This window comes from Eleutherodactylus coqui, chromosome 5 (assembly GCF_035609145.1).
Source record: "Eleutherodactylus coqui strain aEleCoq1 chromosome 5, aEleCoq1.hap1, whole genome shotgun sequence".
In the NCBI taxonomy this organism is placed as follows: domain Eukaryota; kingdom Metazoa; phylum Chordata; class Amphibia; order Anura; family Eleutherodactylidae; genus Eleutherodactylus; species Eleutherodactylus coqui.
The window spans coordinates 71,772,265-71,785,177 of NC_089841.1; the positions used below are offsets into that span (position 1 = coordinate 71,772,265).

Below are 12,913 nucleotides of genomic sequence, written 5' to 3' on the forward strand. Positions count from 1 at the left end.
GTGTGGGCCGAAGCCCACCTGCATTAAACCTGACGTTACCTCAGCTGTGATGGGCAATGCAATGGGATTTATTTATGTACAGCCGGTGGGTTCTAGGGAGCCACCCATGCTGTGGGTGCACACGAAATTCTCATTGCGGAGTTGTACCTGCCTGTGACTATTTATAAAAAACCCCGGTCTGACTGGGGCATGCAGACACCTTGACAGAATGAATAGTGTGTGGCACATGGGTTCTCCATTGCTATGCCCACGTGTGCAGCTCCTGATGGAGGTGGCACAGGATTGGATTTCTCATTGCTTCTGTACAGCATTATGGGCTATCGCCCCGCCCCTTTTAAAGAGGGTCGCTGCCTGGCCGTGCCAACCCTCTGCAGTGTGTGCCTGCGGTTCCTCCTCATGGCAGATGCGCTTATAAATAGACATGAGGGTGGTGTGGCATGAGGGCAGCTGAAGGCTGCGCAGGGACACTTTGGTGTGTGCTGTGGACACTGGGTCGTGAAGGGGGAGGGGTTGGGCAGCATGTAACCCAGGAGAAGTGGCAGCGGAGTGTCATGCAGGCAGTGATTGTGCTTTGTTGGAGGTAGTGTGGTGCTTAGCTAAGGTATGCATTGCTAATGAGGGCTTTTCAGAAGTAAAAATTGTTGGGAGGGGGGGGGGGGCACTCTTGCCGCTGTTGTGGCTTAATAGTGGGACCTGGGAACTTGAGATGCAGCCCAACATGTAGCCCCTCACCTGCCCTATCCGTTGCTGTGTCGTTCCCATCATTTTCTTGAATTGCCCAGATTTTCACAAATGGAAACCTTAGCGAGCATCGGCGATATACAAAAATGCTCGAGTCACCCATTGACTTCAATGGGGTTCGTTACTCGACATGAACCCTCGAGCATCGCAAAAATTTCGTCTCGAGTAACGAGCACCCGAGCATTTTGGTGCCCGCTCATCTCTAACGATAAAGAATAATATGATAGTAACATACAAAGGCATAAGAGCTCAGTCACATGGGTGCTTTAACAAGCAAATTTGCTGTGCGCAAAACGCATGTGTTCAGAAATTTGCATGACCGAAGCTGGCGGCACGCGGAAAAAAATGCACTTGGCCGGGTTTCTCCCCGCACAAAAAGTGCGCTGCCCACTGTCCCCTGCATGTGAAACCCCTGGATGCTGTCACATCCAAGGGTTTCACCTTTGGTCAATGGGGCTTGCAGCAGCAGCGGGAGCCCCACTGACATACAGAGGATATAGCAATCCTCTGCTACAGCTGTGACAGAGGATTTCTTTATCTCCGCGGGGAGTCCCTTTGTCACTGCACACTGTGACAGCATTGTTTGCCATTGATTGAATTCACTAAATGGGTGAGTGCTGCCTCTGATTGGCTGAGCGCAGGGACCAATCACAGGCAGCTCTCAGGTGTTATTCAATAGCTGAGAGCTGTCTCTGATTAGTCACAGTGCTCAGCCAATCAGAGGCAGCCCTTTGAGCAGGTGGGGATTTTAAATCCCCGCCTGCTGAAAGCACATCACAGCAGTGCAGGAGAAGACCCATCTGGATGCGCCTGAGCCCGGCAGCTGCGGAGAGGTGAGTATATATATATATTTTTTATTTTTTACACATTTTAGGGATGATTTTCAGGGAAGGGCTTATATTTAAAACCCTTCACCGAAAATTACAGCGGGGCTTGCCGGGAGCCCATTGGCTTCAATGGAGCCTGCTGTAGTGCCGGCTCCATTGAATTCAATGGGAGAACATCGTGCTCCTCTGCCACAGCTGTCACAGCTGTGCCAGAGGATCGCGATCTTCATTGTATGTTCTCAATGGGGTCAGCGCTACTGCCACTGGCTTCATTGAGCACAAGGAGCATACAGGGGTTTCACATTCAAAAAATACTGATGCCACAGCTAGCCGCATTTTAAAAAACTGTGTCCTATCATTTTCACTGCAGTCATTTTTGTGCATGTACAATTCGCACATGTGACCACTGCAATTAGAAAGCATTGGTGCGATCTTTTTTAACGTTCAAATAATCTGATGTTAAAAAGCCCGTGTGACTGAGCCCTTATTTGGATACAATGCAGACAATTTACTAACATTCCATTACTGCTATAACTCGGCCCATAACCTATAAATAGGGTTTCCTTAATATTGTGCATGCAGTATTGAATTATCACAGCCAATAAATGGATTACCCTGGCCGGGGGCAAATTGCTCCTTAGATGCTGGTTGAAAATAGGAGTCTTCTCCGAAATAACTTAAGGCCCTTTTACACACAACGATTTTCGCTCAAAATTTGCTCAAAAGCCAACTTTTGAACGATTTCGTTGCTTGTAAATGTGTGCCCATCATGCACTTACCGTGCACTTTTCGTCCATCGCTGAGTTCTCCGTGGGCAGTGCTGATAACATTCTTTCAGCTGCTGTCCTGCTGGAGAACAATAGTGATGTATTTAGAGAACAGACCACCAACTGTTCTCTAAATACATGCAAATGAAGCAGGTTAGCTACTAATGGGCTGATTAGCCCATTAGTAGCTAATGCAAAATGATCACTCAAAACTGTCAGTTTCTAATGAATTTTGAGCGATTATCTGCATGTGTAAATGAACCTTTAGTCTTGCAGAAATGTTGTTAACCAAATGACTAAATCTGTTAACTGTCCCCTGAACAAATTATTAGCACGGTACCTTTGGGGAGGCTATACATACAGTGATGAAATCAGAATGACCTGTTTTACTGGTGAAGAGCCTGAGTGATGGTACTCATGATTATGCCCCACCGAAGCTTGAATATCCAGATACTGGCTGTAGGCATATCCACTACATAGTTCCAGTACTAAAGGGGTTGTTTGCCCTTTTTTTCACTAATGGCCTATCCTTTGGATAGGTCATCAGTAGTTGACAGACGGTGGTCCGCCGCTTGGGACACCCATCTATCAGCTGATCATCCGGCCCGCTGTCCAGTGCAGTGTCCAGGATGTTGTCATAAGTGGACAGGGGTGGAAGTGCCGGCGCCAGCTTCTCTTCCATTGGAATGAATGGGAGAGCTGTGTTACTATGTCACTTCCTGCTCCTCTGCTGGTCAGGACTCAATGTGACGTAGCTGACCAGGAAAGGAGCAGGAAGTGCCGTAGCAGCGCGGCTCTCCCATTCATCTCAATAGTAGTTAAGTCAACTCCTGCAATTCCTGTGCTGATGGCTAATGACAACATCTGGCTTGCTGCACTGACAGGTAGTCCTAAGCATCATACCTCTGTCCATTAACTACTCATGGCCTATCCAGAGGATAGTTCATCAGTGGAAAAGAGGGCAGACAACCTCTTTAACTGCAGTACATGCTCAGCTCTTGCATATCAGACTTCAGGCCAGAGATGTATGGATATATGTGAGTTGCATCTGAGAAAGTTGGCCATACCAATTCTGACCTAGCCAACAGACATGTATGATGGAAAAGTGTAAGTCTAACAAACGCAAGGGTATATTCACACATAACAGACGTATTACAGAAATCTAAGCGAACGAGCAATGGTTACATTCATCTGAATGTTCTGGGTTTTTTTGCAACAATCATATAGATTTTTGCAATCCCCATTCACTCACATGAATGTGCAGTTGCAAAATATTCTGTAACAAATCTGCCACATGTGAATAACCCCTCACCCTACCGACCACTACTCCTACTGACCACTACTCCTACTGACCACTACTACTTCTGACCACTACTCCTACTGACCACTACTACTTCTGACCACTACTACTTCTGACCACTACTACTTCTGACCACTACTACTACTGACCACTACTACTACTGACCACTACTACTACTACTGACCACTACTACTACTGACCACTACTACTACTGACCACTACTACTTCTGACCACTACTACTTCTGACCACTACTACTTCTGACCACTACTACTACTACTGACCACTACTACTACTAACCACTACTACTACTACTGACCACTACTACTACTACTGACCACTACTACTACTACTAACCACTACTACTACTGACCACTACTACTACTGACCACTACTACTACTGACCATTACTAATTCTGACCCTACTACCTATGACCATCAAATAAGACAAACTGAACTCTACTACATACAATAAACTGATCTAAGTTATAGCTACAACTCTGCCACATCTGTACATATTTAGTAATGCCATATTTGTGATTACCTTGAATCGAGCCATGTGTGACAAATGTTCTTGTGAGCCGAGTCCCCGGCGTGACCTGCCCTGCTCTACAAGCCCGCATCTCCAAGTCAGGACTGTAGATATATACCATCATCTGTCAGCGTATCCCCCGCTCTCCGCCCCACCAGGGTTTAATATAGAAGGAATAGAGTGAGCAGAGATTAATGGCTGTAATTACTTCGGAGTTAATGTATATTAATATTGTTCTCCGTTTTATTAGAGGGACCAAAGCAGTGATTTAATATCATATTATATACACAGTGCGTTCCCTGGAGAATGAACATGCCACAGGACACGGCTAATGAGTGTGTCAGCTTAGGGAAGTTATATCTGTGGCTGCGGTCTATGAGGATAAAGATTTCAGACTTGCCAAAATGTAGCACAGAGGCGCAGCCTTGGTGTGGATCCGACATTCACCAGGACCGCAGCAGGCTAAACTTGGCAGTATCGTTATATCTGTCGGTCCAAGTTAGCAGTCCCATGTAAATAGTGATTGACATAGGTGGCAATCAGACAATTCCTTATGCTGCTTTTAATGGATGGAATACAAAATCCGTTTCCTTTTACCTGACAAAAGACGTCCACACAGACCGAAAATAAAAATGTTGCGTTGCTCCAGAATCTGTATCTGTAGTAACTATTAGAAATGTTTTTTTTTTTTTTAAAGCCTTATAGGACACCTTTGGAGGGGCTTTTTTTCATTTTGGCTTCTTTCACACAGGCGACAGCGATATCGTTGCAATGTAAACGTGATTTTGTAGCATCAGTGATGCTTTCTTCTTGGGAAAAGCTCGGCCCTGTCCCGCCCCCTCCCATTGCTGGCTGTGGACAAGAGAAAGGGGTGGAAGCTTAGCTCCGCCCCATCCCACCCCCTCCTATTGCAAACAGCCAGAGGGGAGGAGAGAGGCGGTAAGGACAGCTCAGATGGTGGCGTATATCAGCTGGCTGTGAAAAAAGCAGCTGATATACGCTCCTGTGAATAAGCCCTCAAGTGCATGTATTTTAGGCTGATAATCATTTTGCGATAGGCTTTAAGTAACCCTTTTTTAATTAACACTTTTTAGAGATTTTACCCATGTGGTGGTTTTACTGCCCTATTTTTCTTCAGCTACCAAAATTTCTTTGCTGCATTTTCCTTCTTACTGACTTTTTTTCACTGACTTTTTTTCTGTTTTTCAGTTTTATTGAGGGAAAAACGCTAAAAAAATGATTTTTTTTTTAAATTTAGTTGTTTTTTTTAAAAAAAAAATGTATATTTGTGGTAAAATAAAAAAATGGAATGGGTTCTTCATTTCGTTTCAGACAATTTGATATATAATATGTAAAGGTTTGGATTACAGGGTGCATACGGCAACGGTTTTGGTTGGCGTCGGCTTTGGGTCATTTTTTTTAATGTATATATTTTTATTTTATTCTGCAATTTTTTTAAACTTATTTTTGTAACTATTTTTTTACCATCTATGACCACCATTACATCATATAAGATCTCTGGTGGTCATTCACATATAGGGGAAAATACCCCACTGTAGTGACAATAGTCACTAACAGAGCTGATCAGGGTCTGCTAGGACCCTGCAGCTCTGCTTTGACAGAGGGCATCAGACGGTCACATGATCGCCAGGTCGCACAGTAGAAGAAACACTTCCACTTTCACTGTTTAGTACATAGCCCTCATTGAGCACTATGTAGCCGGGAAAGGAAAAGCCAGAATCAATTAAAAAATGCTTCTCCTCCTTTGGCATACTTTCTACTAATATCTGATGCACTTAAGTTGGTGTTTCCTTTCATTCATCCTGAAACATCTAGTGAGTTGTCTCAAAGAAGATGTAACAGCCCGTCTAAAATGGTGCAAGAAGCGTCGTAATAAGAAGCAATTTGAGAATGTTCTATGGAGTGACGAATCATGCTACTCCATCATTAAATCAGATGGACATGCATGGGTGTAGAGGATGCCCAGGGATGCCCTTTGCCTGAGTGTGTTGTGCCAACAGGTAAGTAGGGTGGAGGTTCGGTTATGATCTAGGGATGTGTTACATAACATGGTCTCGGTCTATTGGTTGTAGTGACAAGAACCATGAACATGGAGGTGTTCCCTTCTAGACAATTATGTGCTGCCAACAATCTGGCAATACTCTGGGAATAGTCAGCAATACCTCGAACAAGACAGCACGCCTTGTCACAAATCCAACGTTGCTTTATGTTGGTTTGAACATATGGATGCTCTACAATTGGACTGGCATGTACAGAGTCCTGACCTAAACCCTACTGAACATCTTTGGGACAAACTGGAACTGTGAGAGAACTAGCCAGACGTTTACAGGATGAATGGAGGGAAATACCAGGTGAAATGTATTAGATGTTAGTAGAAAATATGCCATAGAGAATATTTGATATTATTAGGGCCAAAGGAGCCCCACTAAATATTAACATACGGAAATTAATACTTCTTTTGATTCTTGCTCAGGTGCCCTATTACCACTGGTAGGATAGTGTAATCAAGCAGTATATACAACATTGTGTATCAGGCATGAACGTAGTTGGATGTGCCAAGTATCAGGCTTCATAGATCAGACAGTGCTGTAAAGAAAACGTATTCTACACACATCGTGGTTCAGGTAATGCAGAATAGTATAGAAAGGAGATAAGGGGCTGGTCACAACACAACAAATTCAAGCATTATGTGAGGGGCTAAGTACAACTGAAACGGGTACAAACATCTAAAACTGGCACTGAGGCCAGTGTAAGGCAAATAGTGTCAGTCTGTCTCTTTGTACGCCCCACCTGGCATCTCTACTAGACTCATCACGTCTACGAGAAGAGGCGGCTGTAGAACTCTGTCTTATGTAGCTTGTAACATGCAGGCAATTGTTCCACTTATGTCCGGTGTCTGTGATAACAGTGACAACTTTCCCCCCATGTTTTGAGTATTAGTCGATTTTATACCGTGTTCTTTTTAATGGGAATGACATCGGCACATTCACTTTCGCTGATTTAATTACTAGTCCTCCCATTTCTCTGTCTACATCGCTGGTTGATATGTGTTTTCCCGCAGGACAATCTGAACCTGTTGCTGACGGAGGAGGAGATGTACAGCCTGATGGAGACGTTCAGTCAATGTAAAGTAATCCCAGGTGAGGACTCGCTGATTCCGTCTTAATAACTGCAGCGTAGAGACAATTATGTTCTGCCGAGACTCTGGTTATCTAGCAGACGCCATAATAAAGTCTCAGTATACCCCCGAGCAGCTGACCTCAGCCATGGGGCTTATTTACATCATAGATTTTCTTTGTTGTCGCATATTTTATAAAAAGAGGAAAAGAAAGGTTCCTCCACAGAGGGGGCGGGGGGCTGTAGGTAGGTCCCATCCACTTCTAGCTGATTTAAATGGACGCTTATTTAAAGGGATAAGAAAAATATGGCTGCTTTTTTCCAAATAAAAACAGCACCACATTATGGCGCTATTTATATCTGCGTTTAGGGTTTTCTTGTGTTTTTCTATTCCGCCATAGGGATGAAAAAAAGTAAAAAAAAATTCAATTTAACCCCTTAAAGGGGTTGTCTCGCGGCAGCAAGTGGGGTTATACACTTCTGTATGGCCATATTAATGCACTTTGTAATATACATCGTGCATTAAATACGAGCCATACAGAAGTTATTCACTTACCTTCCCTGCGCTGGCGTCCCCGTCTCCATGGCTCCGTCTAACTTCAGCGTCTAATCGCCCGATTAGACGCACTTGCGCAGAAGGGTCTTCTGCCTTCGGGTCTGTCCGGCAGCAGCGGCGTTCTGGCTCCGCCCCCTTCTTCGCGTCATCGCGTAGCTCCGCCCCATCATGTGTACCGATTCCAGCCTCCTGATTGGCTGGAATCGGCACACGTGACTGGGCGGAGCTACGCGATGACGCGAAGAAGGGAGCGGAGCCAGAACGCCGCGTAGTCTTTATTTGTACCAATTTTGGGGGACGCACATACATGTCTTCTTGATAACTTTTATTGGATTTTAGGTAGGCAAAAGGAACAAAATAAGCATTTCGGCTCAGTTGTTCAGGAGTTTTTTTTTACTGTTTTTGACTTGCAGGATTAAAAATGTGTTCAATTTATTGTACAGGTCGTTATGGGTGTGATGATACATAATATGTCCCTCATTTTTATGTCCCTGTAAAAACTTGAATCTGTGCAGCTATGATCGCTGTGATCATACGTCAAAGTGCCTCTGTGCTGCAATGTATTATCGCTATTATCAGCTACCATAGGCCATAGCAGACCCGGACACTGATGACTTCCCTCTATGAACTTTTTGCACAACGTGATCAAAATTGACTGCAGCATGTAATGGGTTAACAGCAGGAGGCTGGCTGGCAGTCACAGACGGCTTCCCGCTGTGAATGGCACAGGCTCAGTTTCTAAGCCTGTGCCATCCATAGGGCGTAAGTTTGCATCTATTTGCAGGAACAACTTCTCAGCCAGGAGGTAAACCTACGCCCTGTGGTGGGAAGGGGTTAATTGTCTATGGTTTCAATGATGTTTTTAGGGCTTTCAGATCTTTTTCTAAACTAATAAAATAGTTTGCTGCAATATCTTTTTCTGTCCAAAAAATGAAAATCTGATAAAGGAGCTTATCATTTTTTTTGTTTTTTTCTTACATGGATGCAAATGGACAGCCTTCCCTTTGTGCCTGCAAGGACACGCTCAGATCACTCTTATTTTATTCCATTGTTCAGCTTCATCTTAGAGACTGAACAATGGTAAATCTGAAAGTGCCATTGTACGGTGGGGCTCAGGTACTGGCATGGGCTCAGGGACCAGGTCTACTTAGCTTGTTGAGATGGGCCTACCTGAGGAGCCGGAGTGTGCCTGGGACCAGCCGGAGTCAACATGCGTGAAGTCCTCTGGCCTTGGCCTCCATAGCATGATAAAGCATTTAATTCAAGTTCCACACTCCAGTATCAAACTCCAACGTTTTATTTAGTAGAACACTGAACAGTTCCAACGCCGGTTAAATTCACCAGGGCAGTGTTACTTAAAGAGGAGAACAAGCTGTTGTGAGCAGAGGAAAGCTTTTGCTCAACCCACTCTGCCAACAAAGAAATCAGCTCACTGGAAGAAAAGTTCCATCTTTCCTTTGGGGTCACCCGGGCCCAGGATTGCGGAAAGGAGCCGAACTTGTCCTTTCGATTTGCAGTCCCGCTATGATTTTTCCATTATACCCGGAGCAGACGGAGTCCGTTTCCTATGATATCTGCCCTGTAGGAGCAAGGGAAACTCACAAGTGGAAACCAGCACCCTTCTCTATCCATCGCTGTTCCACAAAAGTCTAACATGGCCCTTGATCCACTTCCTCTTCCTCCACATCCCAGGTACCATCCCCTCTTAAGACTGGGGGGACTTTTCCCCAACCTAACCCATGCACCCACTATTAAATAAAAACCAAGGAAACAATGCTGGCTTTTTGTGCGTAGACCACAGCTTTCATTAAAATATTTTTGAACAAATATCTAACTCCGCTTTTCTCTTTCCATGCCATTGACAAACTGTCTTACTGAACTTGAAAACGTATAACTAACTGTAAAAGGCGTAAGAAAGCCCATAATGGCCTGAAAAGCCCTTCCATTCCATTGCTGGCAAGGAAAGTCCTTAATTCTGCCAACACCAGCTGTGACAACTTCCTTGACGAACTAAAACTCGAATCAACAATAATTTTCACCCCCCCCCTCAGCTCAGAGGGAAGCTGGGTGGGCGTCTTCTCTCTTCTTCTACCCACTGCAGACTGATCCTCCCCTTCCTCTCTCTCTTCTCCTCAGTACTTGGCCCCACCCCCCTACTTGGTCCCTTCCTCTAACTCTTCTGCTATTCTCCTCCCCACCGCACCCCAGTCCTCAGCATCCTCCAGCAGCTGCCAGCCATCCCATCCAGATACTATTATAGCGCTTCCATGTGGATTCCGCTACGGACGTTTGGACCAAAGCTAGGAGCTCTCTTCTATTATCTCCCACAAGAAAGCCGGGCAACATACAACCTCGACATCCGCCGTCGGGTGCAGCTCCCTGAAATCCTCCATCTGGAAATGAGAAAGAGCGTCAGCTGTTTTGTTCAAATATCCTGGCACATGTCTCGCTTTGAACTTGATATTGTGTTGTAGACATCTTAGTATCAAATGGCGTAATGCCGCCAGCACCAATAACGAGGAAGACGATTGTTTATTAACCGCTCTCACCACCATTTGGTTGTCTGACCAAAAACAAATGCTCCTGTTCACCAGAATCGATCCCCAAATCTCCATAGCCACCATCAAAGGAAAAAATTTTTTTGAAAGCCCAACAGGAGCCGGAGGGCTTTTGGGCCACAGGAGCCTGTTGCCCGCTGGCGCCTGTGGCCGCTCCTTGAAAAAACGGTTTCGATGACTTCTGAACCAGGATTAACTGAATCCAGACATCAGTCGCCTTTGTCGCCCAGCTTATATGCTTGGAGACGGAGATTCGGCGGCGAAAATCCTCGTCATATCGCCACCACGCCGAACCTCCGTGTAATTTGTAAGCACTGTGGATCGTATTGATGTATAGAAGTAACTCGGGACCCTTATGTGGGTGCTGTTGGCCCACCACTTGGGCCAAAATCGAAAATGCCTGCAACCAGTTTCCGAACGTTTTTGCTACCTTCGCTTTTTTATCTGTCCCGCGCTCTGATAAGCGTTCTTTATCCACAGCGATGTGTTCAACCCATAGCAATGACCAGATATCCACATACCAACCACTTCTAATTTTCTCCACCACGTCCTCCGCCAGGCCCACGCCTAACGGGGCTACACCACAGAATAATGAATCGGCAAATTTTAAACCGTCATTGCTCAACTCATTCACCCTTCCTCGGGCTCCTCGTTCTCGAACCCCCAAAAGCCGAAACCATTGCGCTCTGCCTGCGACTTCCCTAATGTCTGTGGAAGAAGCCGGTGACAAAGATAAAATAGACCGCGAAGCCTGAGCTTCTGCCTCTCGGCTGCCACGCCTTGCGCTTCCGGACACCGCTTCTGACCGACCGCTCATACCAACTAACGTAGGCCTCCTGCTCCTAACGCTTTCTTCCTCTGATAAAGGTGACGACGAGCTAGCCCACCCACCCTCCCCCCTGGCTAACCTAAGCCATTGCGCTTCATCTCCCCGCCAGCGCCTACCTTACGCGTGGGCCCTACCCCCCCTTTCTACCTCGCGGCCTGAACTAGAATAACGCGCGCAATTTTCAGCGCCCCACCCGCCCTGCGTTCTCTTTGCCTTCCTAACTGGCAAACGCGCCCTGTCTGGCCTCATAAGGGCTACACCTGCTGGGGAAAATAAGTCCCTCTGTGCCACTGCGGATCCCTCTGATGCCGATGATGTGCCGTCCCTACAGCCCGCGTTGTCCCCCTCACCCCCCCTCTCGCAGTATCGCTGGCTCTTGCCCATTCCACCCCCCCTCTCAACTAACCCCTCTGCACCTCCTCCCCCCCCCCCCCGCTGCTGTTCTCAGGGCTGGAGGGAGACTCGCGCCTGTAACCCCTGTTGCTTGCTACTCCCTGTGTAGGCCTGAGGTCGGAACTACATCCGGCCTGTGGATCCCTCCGCCCGCCAAAGGAGTCACGTGGGGCGCGCTCCTTCTCCCCGCTCCTTATTCTCCTGGCAGCCGCGGCATTTTCCCGACCCGGACACCGCCTCGCCGCTGAAGGTTAGTGCAGCACTCCCCGCCGCTCCTAGCTCCGCTCCGTCCGGGTGTGTCGGCCATGCGCTGCGACCGCGCCGCTCCTTACTGATCTCTCCGCCTGGGGACTGCCGGTACGGCCTCCTCTCTGCGCGACCGGGCTGGGACTCAGCCTGGCCGGGGGGTGCCTTCTTCTAAGGGGTCTTCCGCTGGGCTCCGTGCCGCTGGACATCTTCGGTGGGTCCCCCTCTCCCCCGGCTTCCGCTGCCGCCGGCGCTCCCAGCTCTTCAGCCATCTTCACGAGCCACTGGGTGCCCTGGCCACAACTTCTTTAATCTGCCTGATTAGCTGCTCCATTCTTCTTTCTTGTAGGTGTGCCCGGGACGTTTTCCCTCTTCTTCTTCCCACTGCAGACTGATCCTCCCCTTCCTCCCTCTCTTCTTCTCAGTACTTGGCCCCACCCCCTTACTTGGTCGCTTCCTCTAACTCTTCTGCTATTCTCCTCCCCACCGCCCCCCAGTCCTCAGCATCCTCACTATTCGTTTTGCTGCTCACTAAGACACATATATATACAATGCGATAACATGGGGAGCCTGGATGCACACCCCTTACACCAGATTCGGCACATGCCTAACCTAAACAGAGCCAGGCAGACCCCTTTGATTATAAGGGGTCTGTCTAGCTTCCTTTCCTACCCAGCGCTATCGTATCCTGGATTGTAATGGAAATCTGCAGTGAAGGCTCCAATGCAGATGTGAGTGAGCCCTAATAATTTGCTTCGTTTAATGGACCCATTGGTTCATCTGATCATGCTCAGAAAGAACTAGAAAAAAAACGTACGCTACAATCTAGATCCGTTAAAACAGATGCAAATGGAAGCTAATGCTTCCATTTTGGATGGATCCGTCAAAAAACAAAAGCCTTAGTTTTCATTTGTCATCACATTTTGAATACATTTAAAGTAATTGTAGACAGATCCATTAAAGTTTGAAACCTGAATACAAATGTCAACAGAGCCCTAGTAAATATTGCAGCTCTGCTCCATTGAGG

General features: G+C 46.7%; 1 protein-coding gene across 1 annotated transcript in view; it reads left to right on the forward strand.

The window, feature by feature from the left end:
• The window catches only part of PHF24 (PHD finger protein 24), a 184,715-nt gene that overhangs the window by 154,005 nt on the left and 17,797 nt on the right, over positions 1-12,913 (forward strand). The window contains exon 4 of the mRNA XM_066602714.1: positions 7,249-7,327. Coding sequence (XP_066458811.1) covers positions 7,249-7,327 — 79 coding nt within the window. The remainder of the gene's footprint in view (positions 1-7,248; positions 7,328-12,913) is intronic.